This window comes from Drosophila hydei, unplaced genomic scaffold (assembly GCF_003285905.1).
Source record: "Drosophila hydei strain 15085-1641.00,03,60 unplaced genomic scaffold, DhydRS2 tig00000211-arrow-pilon, whole genome shotgun sequence".
In the NCBI taxonomy this organism is placed as follows: Eukaryota; Metazoa; Arthropoda; class Insecta; order Diptera; family Drosophilidae; genus Drosophila; species Drosophila hydei.
The window spans coordinates 659,650-682,546 of NW_022045685.1; the positions used below are offsets into that span (position 1 = coordinate 659,650).

The window sequence follows — 22,897 nt, forward strand, 5'->3', positions numbered from 1 at the left end:
GTTCAAAACACTGCCGTATCACTCAAATGAGGTTCGCTTGCTTAAGACGGTGAAACTACGATTTCCAACCTTTTCGGTTCACGATCAAGTGATATCTAAATCGATTAAAATCTACAAAAACTACAACAAATTCTAAACTAGGTTATGTTTTATTCATTCGATTTCGGTTAAATGAAAGACATTAGTAAAGGAAAATAAAGAACGATTGAAATTAAAAGTGAATGCTTTAAAATTGTTTTTCCCATTTTGTATACTTCGGTAATCTTTTTTTGAGATATTTGTGGTAAAGATAACTTCGAACAGATAATACTTAATCAAGAAACGACTGTTTTAAGGTATGCCAATCTTATGATTCACTCTATAAATTATAAATATACAATGGACCGTATATATATTTCTATAGCAATTATACATATATATATATATATATATATATATATATATATATAAATATATATATATATATAAATTTATATATATATATATATACATATATATGTATCTTTTACGCATTATGTTCAACCGATGTTTACATTTTATTGCAATTTTCTGCTCAAGTTATATATAATTAAATTTGGTTTTTAAGAAAAAATATTCATGTGTGTATTCAACCTTATACATAAACTAGATAAAAGTTATTTAATACGCAAATGTTCAAGCAATTTCCGTGTTGCTTGCGAATGAATCGTATTTCATCCTTTTAATTTGCAAATTCTTGTTGTGGATCTCTGATTAATTACGAAGCCATATACCATTTCGCGACAAAGCTGGGTGCATAATTTACTTTTCCTCACACCATTCGTTCTCCTTGCGCACCTGTTCCTCCTCGGCCGGAGTAAAATCTTTCTTAATGTTAAACGTCTTCCGAATGTCCTCGGGTGTTTTGCCCTTAATCATATTGGCTACAGTCTTGCAGGTTAGCTCCAACAAGCCCTTGATATCCAAATAGTTGGCGGCTAAGATCAGTTCGAAAAGTGTGCCCTGGTCCACTTTGAGAAAATCAGCATCCCAGGACGTGATATCGTCGGTGCGCTTCTCCTTGCTCTCATCGTCCTCAGTAGGCTGTGGATCATCCTTGTGATAATTGGCCCAAGTTAACACCTTTCTCAATATGGTCGAATTGACATTCGGCAATGGCACAATGGCATTCTCATCATCCTCCATACCACAGTCTTCTAACATAGTGCGAATGGTACCGGAGCACTTCGCTATTTGTATATCGGTATCGAAAATCTCCCCATCAGACGATTGCAATTTGATGTTCGGCATGTTGATCTGCAAACGATGAAATTCAGCAATGGTTCAATTTATACATTTATCTTTTCTTTTATTCATGTTCAAAATACTAAGCGGGAAGCATTTAAATATGTAAATGCATAAGCATGTGCGTATGTGTGTGTGCGTAGCCCTTGCTGTAAATAAACGCATCTGTCCGGTTACACAAAACCTGCACACACACACACCAATATACACACTTCGAATTGTGAAATAGCAAAATAACAATTAACCAACGCATGCACATGCATTTTAAGAAAATATCATCACAATATTACTTTAAAATTAGTTTTTTTTACAAAGTCTGCGTATATTGTCTATGTCACGCATACTTACCACAGCTACAAATAAAATGTAAGATTTGAACAAATTTGGAAAAGAGTGAAGTTCGGTTAAAACAAGTTTTTATTTTAATTTGAATTTAAGGTCTCTTCGCTATGAAAAAACACGCAACAAACTCGACTCTAAGAAATATAAATTAAAATTTAATCTATTGTAAAATATACACGTCCGAAAGTACTTTGCGTTTTGCGACTCATATGTAATCGATAAGTGTATTAAGGCCAGAGCTGCAACTCTGTAAATTCATTCGATTCAGTTTGAATGGCATATATCGTATTTTTATACGACGTAAAAGAATATGAATTTCTCCGATATTCTTTTTTTATAGGTAAGCACGGGAAATTCCAGTTAAAAATCTGAGCGGTAGCGGTCAGCAGCTGTTTGGTTGACATATAATTACGAATTTTCTAATAAATATTTCCGAAAGGCATTTTGCCTTTTTCTGTATAATTGTTAGCACTTTGTAATATTTATATTTGATTCAAAATAATTATATTTTTTAAGAAGTCATGCTTGAAGTAAGTTATCGATATATATTTATCGCCGCTGACATAAGCTGGTCACATTTGAAATACCAGTAAAAACTACTAGAATTTCATATATCCAGTCAACAGCTTGTTAACAGAATTTTATTTTCAGTTTTCAACGGATTCATTAGCAGTTATTGAAACTGTTAATTAACATCCGACTTCTGTTGCGCTTAATTTTTGTCAACACTGCGTTGTTTCTTGTCCTCGTTCGGTGGTTTTTTTTTTCTAACGCAACATTAAACGTATTTGCAATGCGGTATTTCTTGTTAGTACTCAATAATATATACAAATAAATATTAATCAACAATAACGCGCAAAAAACAAGAAACCAAAAAAAAAAAAAACAATTGGGTGCGTGTGTGTCAACATATTTCTTTGTATTTACATACATTATTTGTACCCGTTGTTAGTTTTTTTTTTAATTGAACGCAAGACGACAGCAACGGCGACTACAAAGTGCAAAAGCAAAAGCAAGTCAAAATCAACAGGTAAATATACTAATACAAATCGGACATACATATGTATGTGCAATTATATATATGTACGTGCAATACATATGAATGTAGATATATTGTATTATGTATCTCTGTATGTGTGATTAGTCAGTTATCTACATGGCATGAATACATCGGCACACTTATATACATATGCATTTATTTTGATGTGTGCGTACATACACATATATATGTAAATGTATTATGTCGAGTATTTCTGAGCATCTCTGTTATTAAAAATGTCTGTCTGCACAGCAAAATGTCAAAAACAGCAACAACAATAAGACAATGCCGGCAGTGAGAGCGATTGTTGCTGTCATTGTGACAGCAACAAATTAAATTGCGCTTTAAAATTAAAAACATTGTAGGTAAAGGTGTAAAATGGTAGGGCAATTGGGCAATAGAATTTCTCTCTCCACTTCGCTAATAACATTTTCCAGCCCGGCATCACATTTGCCGCTCGCCCCTCAAATGCCAGTGCGAAGGTCAGCTACACAAACACACATGCATACATATGTTTAAGTGTGCGCACGTACGTGTGTATGGTGGGTGACACTGCACTTGGCGCTTAATTATTGATTTGCTTAGGGAGCAGCAGCTACAATAACAGCTGTTATACTACTACATTCGCCATACCCTGTAGTAAATAGTTACAAACAGACCTTTGGATTCTATTTAATTATATGTATTTATTAATTATATAATTGTTAAAATTATACAATAAACATAATACTTCTCAATTTCATTTTTATGGCAAACATCTCAATTTTTTTTTGCGAATAGCGAACTGATATTTAACTATTTACAGAGCATTCGCATAGTTCGAGAGTTTTCTAGAGAGGGCGAGGTAGTGCTGTTATTTGGTCGATGTTGGCAATTCATCGCAGTTGCTGTTGCTGTAGCTCCTGCTGATATCGCTGATGTTGCTCCTGTTGCTGTCCCATAAAACGCATGCCAACTGGATGAGGTCATTGCGTAGCTAAAGTTAGCTAAATTTGCATGCTACTTGGAGGTTTTAGGTTCTATTTATTCTCTACTTCTTTCGAACAGTTTTCGATTGCCATTTCAAAGTTATTACTTAATTGTTTCTCTACATATATTTGTTTTTCCTTACAAGTATGACTCTGTCGACGTTGATCCAACTGATATGGTTTATCACAGTAGAACCCTTACTTAAGTAATTACTCAATCCAACTCGGTGTATGTGTGTGTGTGTGTGCATGTGTGTGGATATAGTCATACATCTGGCATACTTAGCTGAGCTGGTACGTGTTCGTTCTTATAAAATGATAAGTAAAGACTTATCAATTAACTACACTTTCTTTTTGAAGCTACTTGGCTGATCCATCAATCAGTCAGATAACTGCCGTCACATGACCTTAACTAATATATCTAAACGCCACTTGACTATTGTATGTTCATTTTCCACATCGTTTCAGACCAGCTCTATCTCTATCTCTATCTATATATATATATATATATATATATATATATATATATATATATATATATGGGTATATATATAGCAGTACTTCTATCAATGTTCCATTCGGCAGCATTGAGAACGTGCCTTCTGCTTATCTCAATGCCCATTTTAGTTTTTTGCATAATAATAGATTATACAGATAAAGCAAATGAATAAAATATCGTAGATAGATGAATATATTGGTCTCTGCTTATTAAACCATTAACTGTGTAAGTCTATTTAGATAAGAAATTTCATGAAGGATGCCTGAGTCGTGGGCCATGCATGGTCGGGTATGTGTTTGTATCTATCTTTATTGTTTTAACAAGAAACTTACAAATGGTATATCTTTCAGGTTTACGGCAATCAATTTGTATTAAAAGTGGACAATTCCATTAGACGATTATAATCCCAATCGAATTGGGTATATTCGGGGCATTAATATATACATGAATATAATTTGGGACGCTTGGTAAAGCGTACAGATAAGCTTATGATCCGAATGTAAGATATGAATCTCTTGAGCTTGTACCAATTGAATCAAATGTGGAATCACGTAACGAATCCATTAAGCACAAACAGCAAACAAATCACGTGATGGTTATATAACGTTAATATGTATAACATTGATATAGGATTAATATGTTTGTCTTTGCTGTCTTATGACGCGCGTAGCCAGCCACAGCCACAGCCACAGCCACAGCCATTGCCACAGCCACAGCCACATATTGCACTCGCTCTAGATGCCATGTGTAAGATAAGATATCAAATCGAATTCTATTCTGTTTTCTAAAATCTCCAAAATCGAGTCCAAAGAACAATATAATGCTTGACACTCCCATTATGAACGGAAATTTTGAAATGTTAGTCAATGTTACTTTGCGAATGCTTGGTTAGCTGGAAATTGACTGTGACCAGGCGAAACATCAGACGAAAAAATATTACCGCTGGTTTCTCGACCTCCTTGGCTTATCAGTGAATGCTTTTGATATGAGCACATACATATGTATGTCTACCTATAATAACCATAAGCTTTGAGTATCTGTCGTAAATTCACATTCTGCTGCGAGTCTACAAGCCCGTGAACCGCCAATCAGCAGGTAACGAGACCACCTTTCGCCTCGCCCGCATCTCGCAATCGCGGCATTAGCGGCCAATACTGTCTGTGGAGCAGCCCGATTAGCCCTTGTTGCGAGTATTTAATGCATTGTATAAATGTCAATTAAAATCATATTTGATTTTATCAATTCATGTATAAATATCTGTGCTAAAAACTTTAACTAAGCACTTTTTAATGCCTTTCAAATTATTTATGACCAGCTCTTGAGCACTATCTAAGGACAGAATACTCAAATCATAAAATAGAAACTACGTGCAAGGCTTTCTAGGAATTTCATATTATTTTTTATCGTGTTGACAACAAAACTGTAATATGTCAAAATCCCAGTTTAGTCTAGTGTCCAAAAAAGAATATTCCAAAATTATTAATAATTTATATTTCGTTATTTCACAAAAGTTCTCAATTTGATTTGGTTTGTAGTAAAAAGGTTGATTGGAAAATGTTCGAAATTCTGTATACTTAATCATAAGACTTATCTCTACATCTTTAAAGATATCGAATTTGATGTATATAATATTATACTGAATATATATAGATATATATTCTATATTTTGTAAGAAATTAATATCTATGTAGACTATGTGATATATGAGCTTAAAAAGTTTCCAGTCGTAAATAATTAGTGATAAATACTCAAAGACGGATTCCACGCTCGCAAAAATATCTTTTATATTCCGTAATATCGATTCGTTTGCGTTTGAAGTAAACGGATATATAGACAGATGTATAATCTTAGATCTTGTTGTTACTAAAGAAACTTTCTACTAGGTGTTACATAGAGTGGCATGAAACCCTTCTACCCTTCCATTGGCATTGGCTGCTGACCCCGCTTTCAATGGGTATGCAAAGAAAGGTAAATGGGCTCTTCAATTCATACACTGGAAATGCAGAACACGCAATTTAGAAAGCGCTGTCTGTAGTAAAAAGCGATTTGTAGCCCATCAATTGTCACTTATGAAATATGCAACAGCTGTCGATTAGCTAACGAATCAATCGAAGCGAAGCTATGAAAGGTGCAAACAAGAAAGAAATGGAGGCAGCAGTATGTGTATAGCCGAAGCCGCTAAATATTTAAAGCTGGCCAAGTGGAATGGTCATTGGGTTGTCGCCAAGCTAATGAAGACATTCACGCAAACCTTTTCAATTTCTCAAATGGCTTCTCAAACAGGGATGCGAGGTGGCGTGGGGGGTTTGGGGGTGGTCGAATGCATTGTCGTAGGTGTTGATTACAATTGCAAATAAAGAGCTCAGGCGACGCTACTACTGTTAAGCTGGTCCTGGTCAGCTGGTCAGCTGGTGGTCACGGAAGTATTGAACCATTTAATTGCTTTTATTGTCGGCCACGAGTTGTCAGTTTTCAATTTGTAGCCTTTACTTTTATTTATTTTTTGTTTTTCAATTACTAAGTGACATTTTCATGTTGATTTTTATTGTTGTCTCTTTCAGGCAGTTAAGGCAGTTGAGGCCGGTGCGGAGATCTAACTAATTGGACGGGCGGGCTCGATTTAGAGCCGTCACACTTCCTTCCACACGCCGGCGTCGAGGAGAACAATCGCCATCACGACGTCGCCGCCGGAAGCGCCACCTCTGTCAGCCGAGCACTTGGACGACGCCAGCGCTGCCGATCGCGGGCGTGTCTACAAGCTGAGGAAGAAGAAATACTTGAACGCCGCGAACATTACATAGATAGGTAGCGGGTCGGAGCAGCCAGACCAGCCATATCAGAGCCGACAGACTACACAGTATGCCCGTGCAGTCGCCCATTGAGATTAGCAATCGTGCTATCGAGCATATTGATGATGTGGATCCGCTCGAGTATCATGGCCATTGGGAGCCGGTCGGTGTCGCCCGCGTTCAAAACACTGGCACCTCGGCCGTGGTCACATTTAGCAAGCGTAAACAACAGCCATATATCATTGGGGGCGGACTGGACACAAATAAGTATGTGTTCGAGCAGCTGCACTTTCACTGGTCGGACTCGGATGAGTCTGGATGCGAGCACACGTTGGAGGGCATGAAGTATTCGATGGAGGCACACGCTGTTCACTATAATGCCAAGTATAAGGACTTTGCTGAAGCGAAAAACAAACCGGACGGACTGGCAGTTGTCGCATTTTTCATTCAGGCCTGCGGCGACAAAGACTGTCCCGAATTCAAGAAGATCACCGAGGGCATACGGATTGTCCAAAAGATACATACAAGCGCATCTCTCGATTCGGGTAAGACTCTAGCTCAATGCAACAGCCCGTTGACTCGCTCTAATCTATTGTTAATTTTTCAATTTGCAGATTGTCTCTCCTGGATAGGTCTACAGGAGTTAAGCAAACACTACTACACATACAAAGGCTCGTTGACAACGGCACCGTACTTTGAGAGTGTCACGTGGATAATCTACCGTACGCCGATTTATGTTTCGCGGGGACAGGTTAGTAGCCAAGGCATCTAAATCGATGTTATTACTAACCATAGCACACAGATGATCTCATCCAATATGTTTAGAAAATCTCTCTTTTTCAATGAGATGTGACAACTGTGTGTTTTATGATTAGCGCTAGATCTCAGTAATACATATTAACGAACTTCATTGTGCACCATTTAGGTGAGCGTGTTTCGGAACTTGCAATCATGCCCCAAAGATGAGTCTAAGAAGATAGTCAACAATTACCGTGAGATTCAGCGTCCTCTAAAGGATCCAGAAATCTTTTTCGCACGCAATACGAATACAAAGTCCAAGTTATGATGTGCTTGCTAACATCGCTGCTCCAATGCTTTGTGGATGTAGAGCATCTACCAAAAAGGAACCAACATGAAGTCTTACTCTGAAGCACCATCACCATATTCACTCCCATATTACACCATGTACACCGATTTCTGTGCTACACTGGATCTGTGCTGGTTTTGGTTATCTACTTGTTTTGCTTTAATATATTGAATGTCAAAAGTAAATCCTATAATTCTATGGTTGTCAATAAGCTTTTGTTAAATGCTAATTGTACATAGCTATATACATATATATATATATGTATATATATATATACATTATATATATATTCTTACATATAAATATAAAAATATGTATGTAGATATCAAGAACGTTATTAATATGATTACGATACGCGATGAATCATAGTCGGATCACGCGACTGCCTTGAATTAAATATTTCCCGTAAATATTTATTAATATTAATTACCAGCTTAACACATCTAATAAATATATATATGTAGAATATTGCATGAACGTACTCTATATGCCATATCGTACGTTAATCAGCTATATATGCTATTAAAACTTTTCTTTGTTTGCGCGTATGACAAAACACAGATGTCTAACAGGGTGACTGTTATTTCTAGTCAACTTCGAGTAGAAATGGTACGAGTTCCTTTACAAACCACTCCTTCGATATGTCCAGGTGATCACCTTCAACGCTGAGAAAAAACAGCTTCTTACATTTATGCATAAGTTCTAAGCCAACCTAAAGCCAAAGTAATAATTTAATTTTACATTTACTATACTGGTTAAGATTACGTCTTACATATTTGAAGACTTTGCTTTGATTGAGCGGCAGTATGTGCTTGTCCTGGCCAGGTGCGTAGAATTCAAACCACTGCGACTCCTTGGGCTGCACAATGGTGTCGTTGAGGAATTTGACCATTACAAATCTGCAATAAAATCAGCGATTAGACTAAAATACCAAATAAAACAGTCCAACAGCTTACTTTTTTAGCTTGTTAAGATTCTCTGCATAGCGTTCATTAATGTACAGCTCATTGTTGATGTCGGCCAGAAAGCTGCTCTTTAGTCTATAGCTGTTCTCATGAAGCGGATCATGCCAGTATGTAGCCTGCACCAGTTCGTTTTGGACCCAGCTAAGAAAAGAGAATCATAGTCGAATTAACAATGACTATATGTATGGAGTATGTTTTTGCACTTACTCCTCATAGGCTGCATAATTGAGGAGTTTGGTAATATATTCACAGCTGCTGACGCTAAGCGTGGGACACTTTGGCAAACCATAGACACCCTGATGTTGACCGCCCAGGCTGATGAGTGTTCGCATTGGTGGCTTGGGACAACGCTGGGCCAGCGCTCGTCTGTGAAATAGCTTGCTGTGCTTACAATGAAATCAAATTTTTATTATAGCTACATACAAAAATTGGCCGCCCTGCGAGAAACCAATGGCATTGTAGCCATTGGCCAGCTTTTCATCTTCTGCCAGCTGCTGACATACGTAATCCACCTGTTTGTTCGGATGTATAAAAAAGCCACTCTCATAGTCCAAAACAATGTTCGCACCTATTTGCAAGGATCGCACATAAGTGCCGTTTGTATGTTCTTCGATTAGTTTCTTAATGGAGCCTAGGCTGAACGGGAAACAACAAGTGTCGCCCATGCCATGCCATAGTACGACGGGCAGAACAGTGCCATTGGCATTCTTATCGCTGCTCTTATTGTTGTTGCAGTCTGGATTATTGGATTGGCCAAAGTGCAGGAAGCTTACAAAGCAAGCTACATAAAGCAGTAAAAGCATTTTCTACTGAATTTAATAAGACGACTTGGAAATGCACCGGCTTTGTATACAAATACCAGATCGGCCAATAAACAGCTGATTGAGACAAATACTGTTTAGGTGGGGCTGCCAGATGGTATAGTAAACAGATGACTAAGATAAATAGCCTGCACTTTGTATACAAGCACTGGTAATTGGTGGGGTTGCCAGACCGAAAAACAACAGCTGAGTTACGTTGCCATACTTACTAATTAAGCAACTGATTGAACTGAAAGATGGCGCATAGCCGTTAAGGATTCTAATATATTATATATCATAATGCGACATTGAAATAGAGACAGAGACATAGGTCTTCCAGCTATTGAAATTTGAAAAAAAAATTGCACTAAAAATAGAACACGAGTCTCTTTTTTAATTTGATACAAATAACAATGGAATAGGGGCAGTTCATTCAGAGGCATTGTCCTTCGTGAAGGACACACCAGTGAGGCACGACAGCATCTGGATGGATTCCGCGGGCTATGAGTCGTTCCCGATATCGATAGAATCGACGCTGGGCCAAATTGGCCGATGACTTGGGATTTGACCACAGGCGTTCAGCGGCAGCGCCCGCTCTTGGCCAAATACGAGCCTCTGCAAGTATACAATTGTTAGTTGTGGTTCTGCGCGCTGCAGCTAGGGCTTACCCAACGAATTTTGATCCACATATTCGCTCCACATGCACACCTCCCCACCCAGCACTTGACGCTCCTGACGTTTGCGTGGGTCGAGGGGCAGTGCATTGTCGTAAACCTTGCGCCAGTTGTAGTAGCTGGTGCTGCCCCAGAAACCATGATCCAAATACCAAGCATCCTTTGTGGAGATTAGTAGACGATAACCTCGTTGAAGCAGATTCCTATTGAGGGAATTGTCAGCGCTGACCCAGGTCTGTATGATAAAACGTTCCTTGGGCAGCAACTGTTCAATGGTCTCGGGATCGGTCAGTCGACTGGACCAGAGTATGACAGGCTTTGATTCTCTGACACTTGGATACATACGGAGATTAATGTCGTCCCAGGCCTGGACGTTGCGCTGATGGAACTGCGACCAGAGACGCAAAAAGCTCTCCTCACTTAAATCGTAACCTCTGGCCTTCATTTCGTTGGTAATCTCTTCGGTTCGGTTCCAGCAGGGTATATACACTTCATCACCACCCATGTGTATGGTCTCTTCGGGGGCGCCCAGCTCGGCAACATCCTCTAGTATTTCCTTGAGCACCGCAAACATGTGATCGTTGAGAGGATTCAGCTGACCACATGGTGGCTGAACGCAGTAGCTGCGCCAAGGCGTTTTGTTCAAGCAAACGGACATGTTGCCCAGCCCGGCCGCGGGTCCCCACTGCCAACCATTGCCAGCATGCGAAGGTCCGTCAATCTCCAAGATAATACGAATGCCCCGCAAACGGGCGTACTTCACCAGGTTAAGGGCATCTGTATGGGAGTAGGTCTGCGTATTTGAGTATGCGCCATATCGTTGCATTTCCGGCACGCGTGTTATTTCCAGCGGAAAGCTGTGCGTATCCACCACATGCCAGTGCAGCACATTCAGCTTGGAAGCTGCCATCGCATCCAGAGTGTTGCGAATATATCGCAAGGGCAAAAAGTTACGAGACGTGTCCAGCAGCAGGCCACGATGTGGATAGGCGGGCCGATCAATGATCCGAGCAGAGCTAACCAGTAGCAGTCCATTGGACACACTGCCCGTTACCAAATTGCTGAGTGTTTCGAAAGCAAGCCGAGCCCCGTACACTGTCGTCGCTTTGATGTCCACAAAGCTGACTGTGTCTGTGGTGCGAACCACCATCATATAGCTCTCGTCTGTGCTCCAGTTCAGGACCAGGCTGCTGTCGTTCACCGTCGCCTTCACCAGCACCTCCTTGCTGCTAACCAGCGTGCAGTTCCTGGTGCACTCCTTGAGCAGGTTGCTCACAAACAGACGGTTCGTCTCGCGCAGGAACTGTGTCGTCACCTCATTCGGTGCCACTACATTAAAACGCACCTTCCATGGATCAAAGTGCACTCGATCATTCGACAGGCTGCATTCACCGGTTGGCATTGGCCAAATAGCTCCATATTTGCCACAAGACAGACGACAATCCAGCTGACTCTCAAAGCGATGCTTGGGCTGCATCTGCCCGTTTTCCGGCAGCAGGTCCTCTTCCGGCAGACAAAGATCGGTCGAGTCACAGAGCCATTTGCTGTAATCATTTCAAACAATCAGTAGGACGAGCCAAATACTCAGTGCCTGACTGGGAGATGCACTATGGCCATCTACGAAAAGCTCAATATTTTGAAAACAATTTAAAATTAATATTTAGATTAACATATTTCTTATAAATTTAGATTTTTTTGGGAAAGAGAAATTAACAAAATTGAGTTGAGATTATGAAAATAGAAGACATTAAAAAGGGGAAAAGAACTATTTAACATCTGTCCAACGTCCTGCATGTTCATGTACATACATATATATATATATGTATCTATTTCCTACTTCTGCTTCTTCATAGATCTCACACATTTCGTTTGTTAAATATGCAAGGTTTAAAGGTTTTGCTTGTTTGTTTTCTGGACTACAAAAGTCAAAGGTTTTTTGATACGATACGGCAAATGTCCATAGGTACATGAATATATCTGCATATATATTGAGTATGTCATTTAAGTTTCTGTAGAGACTACGTTCCAAATTCGAAAACGTTTCGGTCTTGCTAAATTACATATTATATATTATGTTATAATATTTATATATATATATATATATATATATATATATAATATTTTTCTTTGTCTGCTGCTTTTCCTTCAAGCATCTGCTAACTGGCATGCAACTGCCGCCTTCTATGGACGTTAACATGATCATTTATCGTAAGCAGACGGTCTGTTAATCTTGTGAGATTTCAAATTAACATCACTAATGTAAAGTGGTTTTTTTTTGGCAAACCTAGTGGTGGTTCTGCTGTTCTCGCTGCTGTCATCGGGTACTGAGCCTGCTGCAACTGCTGCTACGCAGAGTAACAGCGGCAGATAACAGTGCATGATACTTTTAAGAATCATTTCTTTCGAACTCGAATACTCGCACTGAGGACAAAAACACAGAAAAAGAAGTACGCGAACCGATTAGCTGTTAATGCAAAAACTGATTCGCAGCACCAACAAACAGCACATGCAAATGGGCTCAACACAAAAACCGAACTGAAACTAAATTAAATGCTGAAAAGAGTCGCTTATCAGCTGAGCTTATTGTTGTCCCATTGGTTCTGGCAGCGGACGCTGGCGTCGGCGTTCAAGCGTTGCGCTGCGCTTGGCAGTAGGCAGAGCCAAAGGGCGATGTTATGTTGTTGCTGTTATTGCTATTGTCTATAGCTATCTGCTATTTTCACTGTTATGCTTTGCACTTCAATGCCGCGAAATGGGGCTTAGAGTGTGGGCGGCGGGGGTTGGAGACGGGTATCGGCATGGGTATGGGCATGCGAGGTGTGTGTATTGGCGTTTGAGCAACGCTTCTGCAGCTGCAGCTGCCCCGCTGTCATATGTCATATGTAGCAAACACAAATGGGGACGACCTGATAAAAATAAAAACGGAATACCAGCGACCCGCGAGCTGAATAAAGAATAAAAATCAAATCAAATTCTGTAAAAGCTTTTCGAACTTACAACGAATTTCGAATGCTCTTGTTTCCAGTTAAATCATAAGAATTAAAAGCGCTTGGCGCTTGGAATCTTTCAACTATGCTCATAAAAATATCTAAAAGGCTCTAATGATGATGAACTGATTGAAGGCATTTCCACTACTCTGAATCATAGACAAGTCTAATATCTATATATTAAATTGAACGTTCCGAGACTTTTAATTTAATTTGCAATATTTAGTGTAAATGTTAGACTTGATTTATATATTACATATTCATTAGGAGCTGCCAACGTCTTGTCAATGTTGTTATGCCACTGAATGCACATGAGCATTGGAAAGCAATAAAACAATGTCAAATATATTCCGATTCGCTAAAAAAAACCGATTCGCATGCCAAAAAGTCACTGGACAAGTTGGTCGATCGCGAAGCCAAAAGAGAAATTTTGCACTTTTATGCAAATGAGTAAATTGACGAGCTGGCAAAGAAAAACAAATAAGTTGCAGTCGAATACTTTCGGCCCACTGATACTCTGCTCACTGAGGAACAGCAGAAGAAGCTTTAGTTACTTTTAATTTAAATTTAACGTTGACTCCAATTTGAATTTTTTATAAATTTAATTTAAAGAGTATGACAATGTGTATAATCCAATTGGACATAGATAATCGTTCGTTATTAAATTCTTTAGCACTTTAGCATTATATAGAGAGTTAACTAGGTCCTTCAGTTCTATAAGTGTTGTTCTAACTTTTAACATTATATTAAAAGAAAAAGTTTATCAAAGTGAAACACAAGCGATTAGTGACAGAGAGAAGCTTCAGTTATCAAATTATTGGATACCAAAGCACTGTGTATAGCTTGACATAGGCGTCGTTGCAACCGATATGATTCCAATTGGGATTCACTTAAGAAAAAGCACCTCAAAGTGGATAGCAACGCCTTCATGATAAATTACTGAACTTTGAGTTCGCTTCATGAGCTTTTTTTACCCCAGAAACCATGTCAAATTTGCAGTTCAAGGTATATACGCTTTCTGCGTTCGTATGTAACAGTCAAACGAGAAGAAGTCGATCTCATATGGAATATATGTTCTTAAACTCAAAGAGTAGAGAGGCTGAACTTGTCTTTAGAGATAAAAAAATTGTTTGCAGTTTCACAAGCGGAGCAAGGTATCTACTAGTCGGGCAGTTTCATCTATTCATATTCAAAGATAAGCACATACAGAAATAGTACACTTTTCACTAATTGTAATATGAACTTATTGGCTAACCTGATATTCAAATGAAGCAGGATAAATATTACTATATTATTATTATTTAATACGCTTATATATATAAATCGCCTGACCATTTTACTTGACTTTTAATTTATTTTAGAAAATCACCCGCATATTTTACACCCTCGTCTATGATGCATATACATAAGTATTTTTTGCACATGCAAACGAGCTCCGAAAGAATAAGTCCAGACTAAATTAAAAAGCACAAATCCATGAAAACTGAATTGTGAACTCACATGTATATGTATATGTGTGTGAGGGCATTGTTGATTATTATTTTTATTGTATTCGGCATTTACATCTGCATACAAACACACCATTCACACACCACTCACACACCATTCACACACCACGCATACACCATTCACACACATACACAGTTCATTTCTCATTATTATTTCTTTTTATTATTATATGTATTTCAATTTCATTTCAATTTCATGTGCGCTTTTGTGCGCTCTCAAATGAATTATGAGAAAGCACCGCCTTGGCTCATTGTTGCTTAGCCAGAGTGTGAGTGGGTGTGGGTATGTGTGCGTGAGTGTGAGTGTGCATGCCTGGCTGGTATGTAGTTATAATAATTAAAAAATAAAAAATCAGTGCAGATCTAAGCTCTAAGGGTCAGGCAAGCGTAAAAGCATTTTGTGATGATACTTCCAAACGGGGAAAAAATATAATTAATTACTTTGAATATATAGTTTTTGTTTTATATATAGTATATTATATGTATATAGTATATTATATGTAAGCATATTTATATATGTACATATTTTTAAAAAAGAATGGAGTTCAAGTTCCATTAATAGTAATTCTAATAGTATTCTACTCATACAAATATAAAAATGGAATGTATAAAACCATATTTGAAGTAATTTAAATGATTAATAAATAAAATAAACTTATAAAATACTAATAACTGCTCCATGATAACATGTGACATCAAATCATGTACCATATCAGTGCTAAATCATTGCAAATGGCAAAAACAATTGAGTTCAATTTATCAATGTCAAAATTTAAACTAATTTAGTTAGTTATTCTTTTTTAACAGGTCTGGGAAAGATAAGTAGCTGACTAACTAGCTGCTATATATTATTCCGTAATGCAACCGGAGACAATGCAGATCTCTCGTAATCATGAATAATGTTATAAAGCAGTGTAATTTACACATACAAATATGGCTCGTAATACGCCTCTAGTTATCGACTTGAATGTGATAATAAATAATAAATAATATTTGGACTCATATAAATCAATTTGATTGAATATTGTGAATAAATAAGCATGAAGTGACTTAAGAGAAGGCGCGAAGTGAATTGCACGTGCACGTGTGACGTCACAATATCGATGATCCCACTGCTGACATGCAGATCAAATATTCGACACGCTGTTAAGTTAACAGAGCTCTAGCATTGATTGCATGCGCCAATATCAGTTGCGTGACTAAGTTTATTCAAGTGTCCATCTCTAGCTAAGCACACACATGTGTGTGCGAGTGTGCAAAATGAGTTTCTCAACTGTTGCTGGACTTGGTTGGGTGCGGAGAGAGTGGAGTAAAACTAGTGCAGAGCTGTGACTCCGGCAGGACAATGCAGATGCAGCCTCCATACCCAGTGTTGAGCCACTGATTATGATGTTGATTAAATTGTGACCGCGCCCCCATCTGTGCTGCTGCCCGCCCACTGGCCATGTCCAAAACATGTCCATCCGCCCGTCCGTTTGTCCGTGCGTCAGTCCGTCAGTTTGTCAGTCAACGGATGCTTAGAACAATGCGAGATTAAAAAGGCTGTAACAAATTACAAGCAAAACGGCAAACAAATTACAAAATAAAAACCCAGCTGGAAATAAAAAAGAAAGAAAATAGCAAAAAGAAAGCAAATAAAATGAGCAAAAACAAAAAGCAAGCGCAACACTGCATCAAGGGATGGCAGCGGGACGGCTGGACGTCGAGTTCAGCGCCCGGAATAGATGGGATTCCCCCACCCAGTCCCCATAAAAGCCCCAAACAATGCCAGACACATGTGTGTGACGAAGCTTATGACAAAGTTAATTAGCAACTGTTGCAAGATAAAGCCAGCTAAATGGCAAGCCATATATATATATATATATATATATATATATATAGGTGTGTTCATAAAAATAGTGCGTCTGAGACAATTTGAAATAAATAATTAGATGAACAGATTTTACTAAGAAAAAATTAAAATTTAGTTGTTCATTAAAATAGTAGCGGCTGCTTGAAGAAAAGGGATCAAATTATTTAACATGAGTCTAACTGTATACATATATACAAGTACATAGGTCGAGCCATGTAATAGCAGCAACGCATGTGTATGTATTTATATAAGCTATATATATACACATATATTACATTAACTTTGAGTTTTATTAGCTAATTTGCTGTTATGCAAAGTTTCTCTCTCTCTCTCTCTTTTTGCTTTGTATGAATGACTTGCAGTCCTGTGCCGTTGTCATTCTTGTTTGTTTGTTTTTTTAGTTAGTTAGTTGGTCTTTTGTTGCAACCACACACATGGGCTAACTACGGCTCTGACCAGTAAATAAAATCAAAATTAACTCTTGTCAAATCGTTGCAGCGTGTGCTTTAGGATTGCTTTTAGTCCGTGTGCCAGGTGGCAGGTGGCAGGTGGCAGGTGGCAGAATAAATGACAATTGAGGTATGGATATGGGCATAGGCTTCCACTCACACCCGCACTCGCACTCCCACTCCCACCACCCACTTCAGCTACAGCTTCAGTTCGATCTCTGTAGCTGCCACTGCACATGTTGTCCTCGTCGTTCCAACAAACAATGCAAATTGCATGAATGAATGCCATTTAGCAATTGATTTGAATGACTCGTTCGGTTGTTGCTGTTGTCTTTGTGCACTGCATTCGCATTCGCATTCGCATTCGCATTCGTATTCAATTCCTCTCTTTTGATCAAATCAAATGCATAAAATGTTTTCAATTCAATCTGAAGAACGAGCGCATATAGTGAGAGAGAGTGCGAGTCAGAGAGAGACAGGGAGAAAGAGAGACAGTGAGAGAGAAAGAGAGAGAGCGAGTGAGAGAGAAAAGCGAAATCGCAATCTGAAGCGGAATCATTCTTCTTCTTCGTTTCCGTTATTTTTTAATTTTCAAATATACCCTGGACAATACGATATATATATATATATATAATTTGTTAACTACTCTTAGCTAATACAGTATGTGCAGTGCGTTGATCATCAATCAGTCAACCAATTTGCCTATGAGAAAAGTACAGGGTATTTTAAAGTTCAACTCAGTAACCTGAAGATCTTATCTTTCATTTAATCAATATATTTCAGCTAAATACAGCTTGGTTTTACATAATTCTTATTTCATTCCCTTTCGAGCAGTCAATCAATCAATCAGTATATCAAGTGTATAAAGGGTATATTTTAGTCGATTTTATCAAATAGCTTTTTAGTTTCTACATTAATTATATATTAATTATATGCTATATTCATTTAATAGTTTCTATATACATCATCAATCAATCAATCAATCCCTCAATCACATAATCGATATATTAACTGTGCACCGGGCATCTTTGAGTCGATTTCAGCAAAAGGTTTTTACTAGTTATGCTTTCTATATACACCATCAATCAATCAATCAATCTTTCAATCACACTCCTAAATAGGTACAGGGTATTTTTGAGTCGACTTTACTGAATGCTCTGAACTTGATTTGCCTTCCTACACACACGCATACATACTTATTCGAGCATATGTGTATGTGTGTCGGTATGTGTGAGGTACCTAGTTTTTTTTAATTAATTGCACTTACTTTTACCCCTCGACGTTTCCTTTGTCGACCATTCGACTTTGTTTTAAATGAATTTTTATTGTTTTTTTTTCTGCTTTTTTTCGATCTTGAATCTGTTTTGATTTCATTATACGACAATTGTTGTTCAAGTTCAAGGCCCCTCGAGCGCTATTTGCAGCTCTACACTAAATGTTAAAGCTGCTCACTAAGCGAGTAATTAATTACACGGATGCTGCCCGCCAGGTGATGATGAGCAGCTAGACGCTTCCTCTTAGCCCATGCAACAATTAAAAAATCATTTTATAAAGCTGTTTTAGCCAACTTGTTAAGTCTGAGCTCTGCTGACTGCAAGTATTTAAATATTATTTTATGAAAATATTGCCTAAGCTGGAAAAAGTCTAGTTTCTATTAAAAGAAGCTTAGAAATTAAAAATTTAACTTTTAATAATGAAAATCGCATAGAGCGCTATCAGAGACATTTTATTACTTTCCCTTTCTTTTCTTTTTGTGTGTCTGTATTCCTCTCTCTTTCTTTCAGTTTGCATTTCTCACTCATTTTCCGGCTTTGTCGCTCTGTCTTTATCTCATTCTCTCTCTCTTTCTTTCACGCTCTCCATCTTTTTCTATATCTTTTTCCCTCAGCCTCTCCTTTCCTCTCTATCTCCCTTGTTTTTCCTTTCTTTCTCTTCTCTCTCTATCTCTCGCGCTCTGTTGATCGTTCTCTTTCTATTTTATGTTCTTTTTTCCTTTCTTTCTCTGTGTATTTTTCTCACCTTCTCTGTTTCTTTTCCTATATCTTTCTAAGTAATATTTGCTCTCTCTCTGTCCCTCTCTCTCTGTGTTCCGCTCTGTCTCTCTCTATCTTTTACTTTCTTCCTCTGATTCTCTTTCTTTCTGTCTTCTTCTTCTCCCTGTCTTCTTCCCCCCCCTCTTTCTCTCCTCTCTGTCCTCTCTTACTCTCTTTTTCTTCTTCTCTATCTCTCTCTGAATTTATCTATCTCTCTCTTCCTCTCTCGTTCTCTCTCTTTCTCTTTGATTCATTCTATGATTCTTCCACAAGAAATCTATGTCAAACGAAGCTCAGCTTTATCAAAGATATGCATTTGAAATAAAAACACCTTAAATAGGTATTTATAAATCACGAAATATGAATGAATAATTCAAGGAAATTGAATTCATCAAACAGCAGGCAGAGTGAGGACCCGTTGGAGCTGCCCCACGTTGCTCTTGGCTCGAGGCAGTAACTGAAGACGAGCTGAAAGCTCGCAGAGCAGAAGTCCTTGATTACGTAGGTATTATGATTTGATTCCTGCAACAACTTGCAAAGTTCGTGGAGCTGGATATGAATGGTGGCTCAACTGGGGGAGGGGGTCTGGGCCTCCCATTCCGGCTGGGCTGGCAACTAGCGTCAACTTGACTGCCTGCTAAGACTGTCTCTGTTGCTGCTTCTGTTTCTATTTCTATTTCCATATGCCCTTCATGGGCTGCTTCTATTGGAAATCTCACACGATTTGTAACTGTAAAACAAACACTTGATATATATACATATATAGAACAGTTAAAGCTCAGCCTACAAATCTTAGATATAGTTCATATGACCTCAATCTGACCTCATGTGACCTCAAGCTTATCTAGTCTTGAGCTAAGACAGTTTCATATATCAAAGCTTATGTCTTGAAAGAATGCATTTACAGTTAAGCGCGCACACACACACACACACACACACACACACACACACACACTCTCTCTCCCTCTCTCTTTATATATATATATATATAATATAATAAATTTTAAGAGCATTATTGATGCAGTGTTTCTACGATTTACATAAATTTCCTTGTTCTTGTTTCCTGTTCTGTTGACATGTTGCTCCTTTCCATTTCCCACTCTCCGCTCTCTCACTCTATCTCTGTCTCTCTGCTTAGCTTAGTGCTTGTCGCAAGGCGCCAACATAATCAGTATAACAAATGAGATCCTTGTCGACAGTTGTTTGTTGCTTTTGTGTCAGTGGCATAATCATCATCATCGTCATCATTATCATTATCATTGTCACAATGAGAGCGTGTGAAAGACAGAGACAGTGACTGTGCTCGCCTGTAAGCGAGAGAGAGAGAGCGGGTCGTTGGTTGCATTGGTTAGAGGTGCCTTCGGGTGGGGTTGGCGTTCTGTCAACTTTCTGCTGCGCTGTCGGCTCTTTTTGCCTGACACTCTACATTGTTATTGTTATTATTTTTGCATGCTTTATGCAATGTTTTGATTAATTTTTGCCACAGCCCAACCAGCCCAACCAGCCCAACCCTCCAGCCGGGCAAATCTTTGCCCCCGCCCGGCAGCATTTCCATGCATTCGCCTGACTGCACTTGCGCGGCTGCTTGTGGGCGGGTTAGAGACAGCCGCATGGCCAGATTGGGGTAATAGGGGCGGCACCGGGCCAGGCTGGCGTGGCCTGGAGTGGGCTCGAATGGGGCTGAGCTGTTTTGTTTAGTAGTTTTATGGCTCGCTTTCAGTAAACAATGAGTGCTGCCGGTGTGCATTGTCTCCGGCCATGGTAATAAGCGGAGAGAGCGCGGGCCGCGGCACGAAGATGTTGCCACATTGAGATTTAATAAATCAACATGGCGGACACAGTGGTTGGGCAGACAGACAGAGGCAGATAGATAAAGGGAGACAGAGACAGAGGCAGAGGCAGAGGCAGAGGCAGAGACAGAGAGAGATGTTCGGAACACAGAAATTTCCATTTTGCAAATCAATTTTGTAAATTATGACGCATTTTATGCTTCTGCCAAGCTATTGCCACCAACAATTCTCAGTGGAAAGCCACAATAAACTTCGAATGCACACCCACGCACACACACACACACACACACACACACACACATACATACATCTGCACATATATCAATTATATTGATTGCGTTGCATTGCGGCAAACGTGGCAGCTGCTGCTGCTTGCCATTCGCTCCGGCATTTTATGAAGCCGCTCGAACAAATATAATGAAAATGCATTTTGTTGCAATTTTGATTGAGTTTCAATATGCATTTTATTGGCCCCAAATCCCAATCAGCAAACCTGTCCAAGCGTATTTCAATTTTCCTTTTTTTTTTGTTTGATTCTAATTTGATTAGTTTCGAGCTGCTTGCGTCTATTGAAATTGAATCTGTATCGAGTTCGTATGCCCATAATAAGCTAATGCAACGAATTTCACACTAGAGTTTGCTCAGATTTCTCTGTTGAATATAGGTATTGCTCTATGGACTAAATCCGACTAGAAGCTCTTTGGCTTAAGTAATTTCGGATTGAAACAACTCTTGTCAACAGCTGCCTCACTTTAGTTGCCTATTGATGGATGTTTTTAGACTAAGTGCAGCAACTTGCCCAAATACAGGAGCTGCCTTCAGCTAAGTTTCGCTGGGTTCCACATTTGAGAACTTTGAATCTTGGAATTTCAGTTTCATTTTGCATTCTCTCAAACTTCAACGCATAACTAAGCTTTTAGGCTCCCATAACTCGTGTCTAGCTACTACATGTATTATACTGCACTCTCTATCCTTAGCTTATGAAACACTTAACTCAAATTCTACAGCCACATTTGATTGATATATGCTCATTTGTAGCTGTTCCTAACAGGTCTAAGTGTTTTTGAAACCAAAGTATTTCTGCAAACTAATCCCCAAATAATTTAAATCTTGTTGAGCTGCTCTCTCCGTCTTTATCTAGTCCAGCGTGGCGTAGCGTCTTCAGTTTTGTGCACCAGGCAAAGGGGGCCAGGTCTGGGCTGTAAATTAAAAATCAAAGTTTCCACTACGTTTTGAGCTGTTCTCGTTTAACTTTATCTAAACATAGCTTGTTTCTCTGTCAAGTGTTTCTCTGTCAATTTAATATATTTTTGCCACAGAGCGATCTGAAGGCATTGAACTGTATGAGCTGGATTTCAGGTTGAGCGTTACATATTTGAAAAGGTTCTGAAGGTTCATGACACACATATGTCAACGTGCAACAAATATTCGGCATAAAAATATTCTGAAATATATAGAGTTTAGTTTGGAATAGTTTTTACTGTTTCTTAAAGCATTTTCCTTAGAATGAGCTTATAGATATATGCACTTAAAACTGTTGCAAAGTAAATTCTGGTACGTTACACATATTCTAGAATATTATTATAACATATTTTATATAGTGTGGATCTGATAAGAGATTGATAAACAAGGATAAGCTGGTTCATTCCAGGACAGACGAGAGCAAGGTCTTACAGTTTCTCTGGTTGCTGAGATCGACGACTCGAATTGTTGAACTGACTCAAGAACTGCCCTGTGGAGACGGCAACTGTTCCACACATTAGCTCAGCCCACAATTATACTCAAATCGCATAAAATATGAGAACTAATAAGCTCAAGTTCGACTCTTGCAAGCAGTTTGCCGAAAATCGAT

The 22,897-nt window shown here is 38.6% G+C and overlaps 4 protein-coding genes across 4 annotated transcripts; 1 reads left to right on the forward strand and 3 right to left on the reverse strand.

The window, feature by feature from the left end:
- Window positions 1-539: 539 nt before the first annotated feature.
- Window positions 540-1,797, reverse strand: LOC111603139 (S-phase kinase-associated protein 1-like). The gene is made up of 2 exons (XM_023320613.2): window positions 1,612-1,797; window positions 540-1,275 (listed from the first exon to the last, which is right to left on the reverse strand). The coding sequence occupies exon 2, from the start codon at window positions 1,267-1,269 to the stop codon at window positions 781-783; it is 489 nt and encodes a 162-aa protein (XP_023176381.1). The 5' UTR covers window positions 1,270-1,275; window positions 1,612-1,797; the 3' UTR covers window positions 540-780.
- Window positions 1,798-2,507: 710 nt separating this feature from the next.
- Window positions 2,508-8,116, forward strand: LOC111603147 (carbonic anhydrase 2). Its single transcript, XM_023320622.2, has 4 exons — window positions 2,508-2,635; window positions 6,673-7,445; window positions 7,515-7,651; window positions 7,826-8,116. The coding sequence occupies exons 2-4, from the start codon at window positions 6,971-6,973 to the stop codon at window positions 7,964-7,966; spliced, it is 753 nt and encodes a 250-aa protein (XP_023176390.1). The 5' UTR covers window positions 2,508-2,635; window positions 6,673-6,970; the 3' UTR covers window positions 7,967-8,116.
- Window positions 8,117-8,311: 195 nt separating this feature from the next.
- On the reverse strand, window positions 8,312-9,856 carry LOC111603145 (palmitoyl-protein thioesterase 1). The gene is made up of 5 exons (XM_023320621.2): window positions 9,376-9,856; window positions 9,160-9,318; window positions 8,944-9,093; window positions 8,760-8,886; window positions 8,312-8,699 (listed from the first exon to the last, which is right to left on the reverse strand). The coding sequence occupies exons 1-5, from the start codon at window positions 9,753-9,755 to the stop codon at window positions 8,574-8,576; spliced, it is 942 nt and encodes a 313-aa protein (XP_023176389.2). The 5' UTR covers window positions 9,756-9,856; the 3' UTR covers window positions 8,312-8,573.
- Window positions 9,857-10,131: 275 nt separating this feature from the next.
- LOC111603120 (chitooligosaccharidolytic beta-N-acetylglucosaminidase) lies at window positions 10,132-12,951 on the reverse strand. The gene is made up of 3 exons (XM_023320594.2): window positions 12,711-12,951; window positions 10,421-11,970; window positions 10,132-10,367 (listed from the first exon to the last, which is right to left on the reverse strand). Exons 1-3 carry the CDS (start codon window positions 12,821-12,823, stop codon window positions 10,186-10,188), a joined length of 1,845 nt encoding a protein of 614 aa, XP_023176362.1. The 5' UTR covers window positions 12,824-12,951; the 3' UTR covers window positions 10,132-10,185.
- Window positions 12,952-22,897: the final 9,946 nt, after the last annotated feature.

Excerpts from the sequence above, each read along its gene's own strand:
- LOC111603139 (XM_023320613.2), bottom strand. The coding sequence starts at position 1,269 with ATGCCGAACATCAAATTGCAATCGTCTGATGGGGAGATTTTCGATACC.
- LOC111603147 (XM_023320622.2), top strand. The coding sequence starts at position 6,971 with ATGCCCGTGCAGTCGCCCATTGAGATTAGCAATCGTGCTATCGAGCAT. Across the intron at positions 7,446-7,514 it reads AAGCGCATCTCTCGATTCGG|ATTGTCTCTCCTGGATAGGT; the intron begins GTAAGACTCTAG and ends TTCAATTTGCAG. Across the intron at positions 7,652-7,825 it reads TTTATGTTTCGCGGGGACAG|GTGAGCGTGTTTCGGAACTT; the intron begins GTTAGTAGCCAA and ends TGCACCATTTAG.
- LOC111603145 (XM_023320621.2), bottom strand. The coding sequence starts at position 9,755 with ATGCTTTTACTGCTTTATGTAGCTTGCTTTGTAAGCTTCCTGCACTTT. Across the intron at positions 9,094-9,159 it reads AATTATGCAGCCTATGAGGA|CTGGGTCCAAAACGAACTGG; the intron begins GTAAGTGCAAAA and ends CTCTTTTCTTAG. Across the intron at positions 8,887-8,943 it reads AATCTTAACAAGCTAAAAAA|ATTTGTAATGGTCAAATTCC; the intron begins GTAAGCTGTTGG and ends ATTTTATTGCAG.
- LOC111603120 (XM_023320594.2), bottom strand. The coding sequence starts at position 12,823 with ATGATTCTTAAAAGTATCATGCACTGTTATCTGCCGCTGTTACTCTGC. Across the intron at positions 11,971-12,710 it reads AACAGCAGAACCACCACTAG|CAAATGGCTCTGTGACTCGA; the intron begins GTTTGCCAAAAA and ends AAATGATTACAG. Across the intron at positions 10,368-10,420 it reads TGTGGATCAAAATTCGTTGG|AGGCTCGTATTTGGCCAAGA; the intron begins GTAAGCCCTAGC and ends GTATACTTGCAG.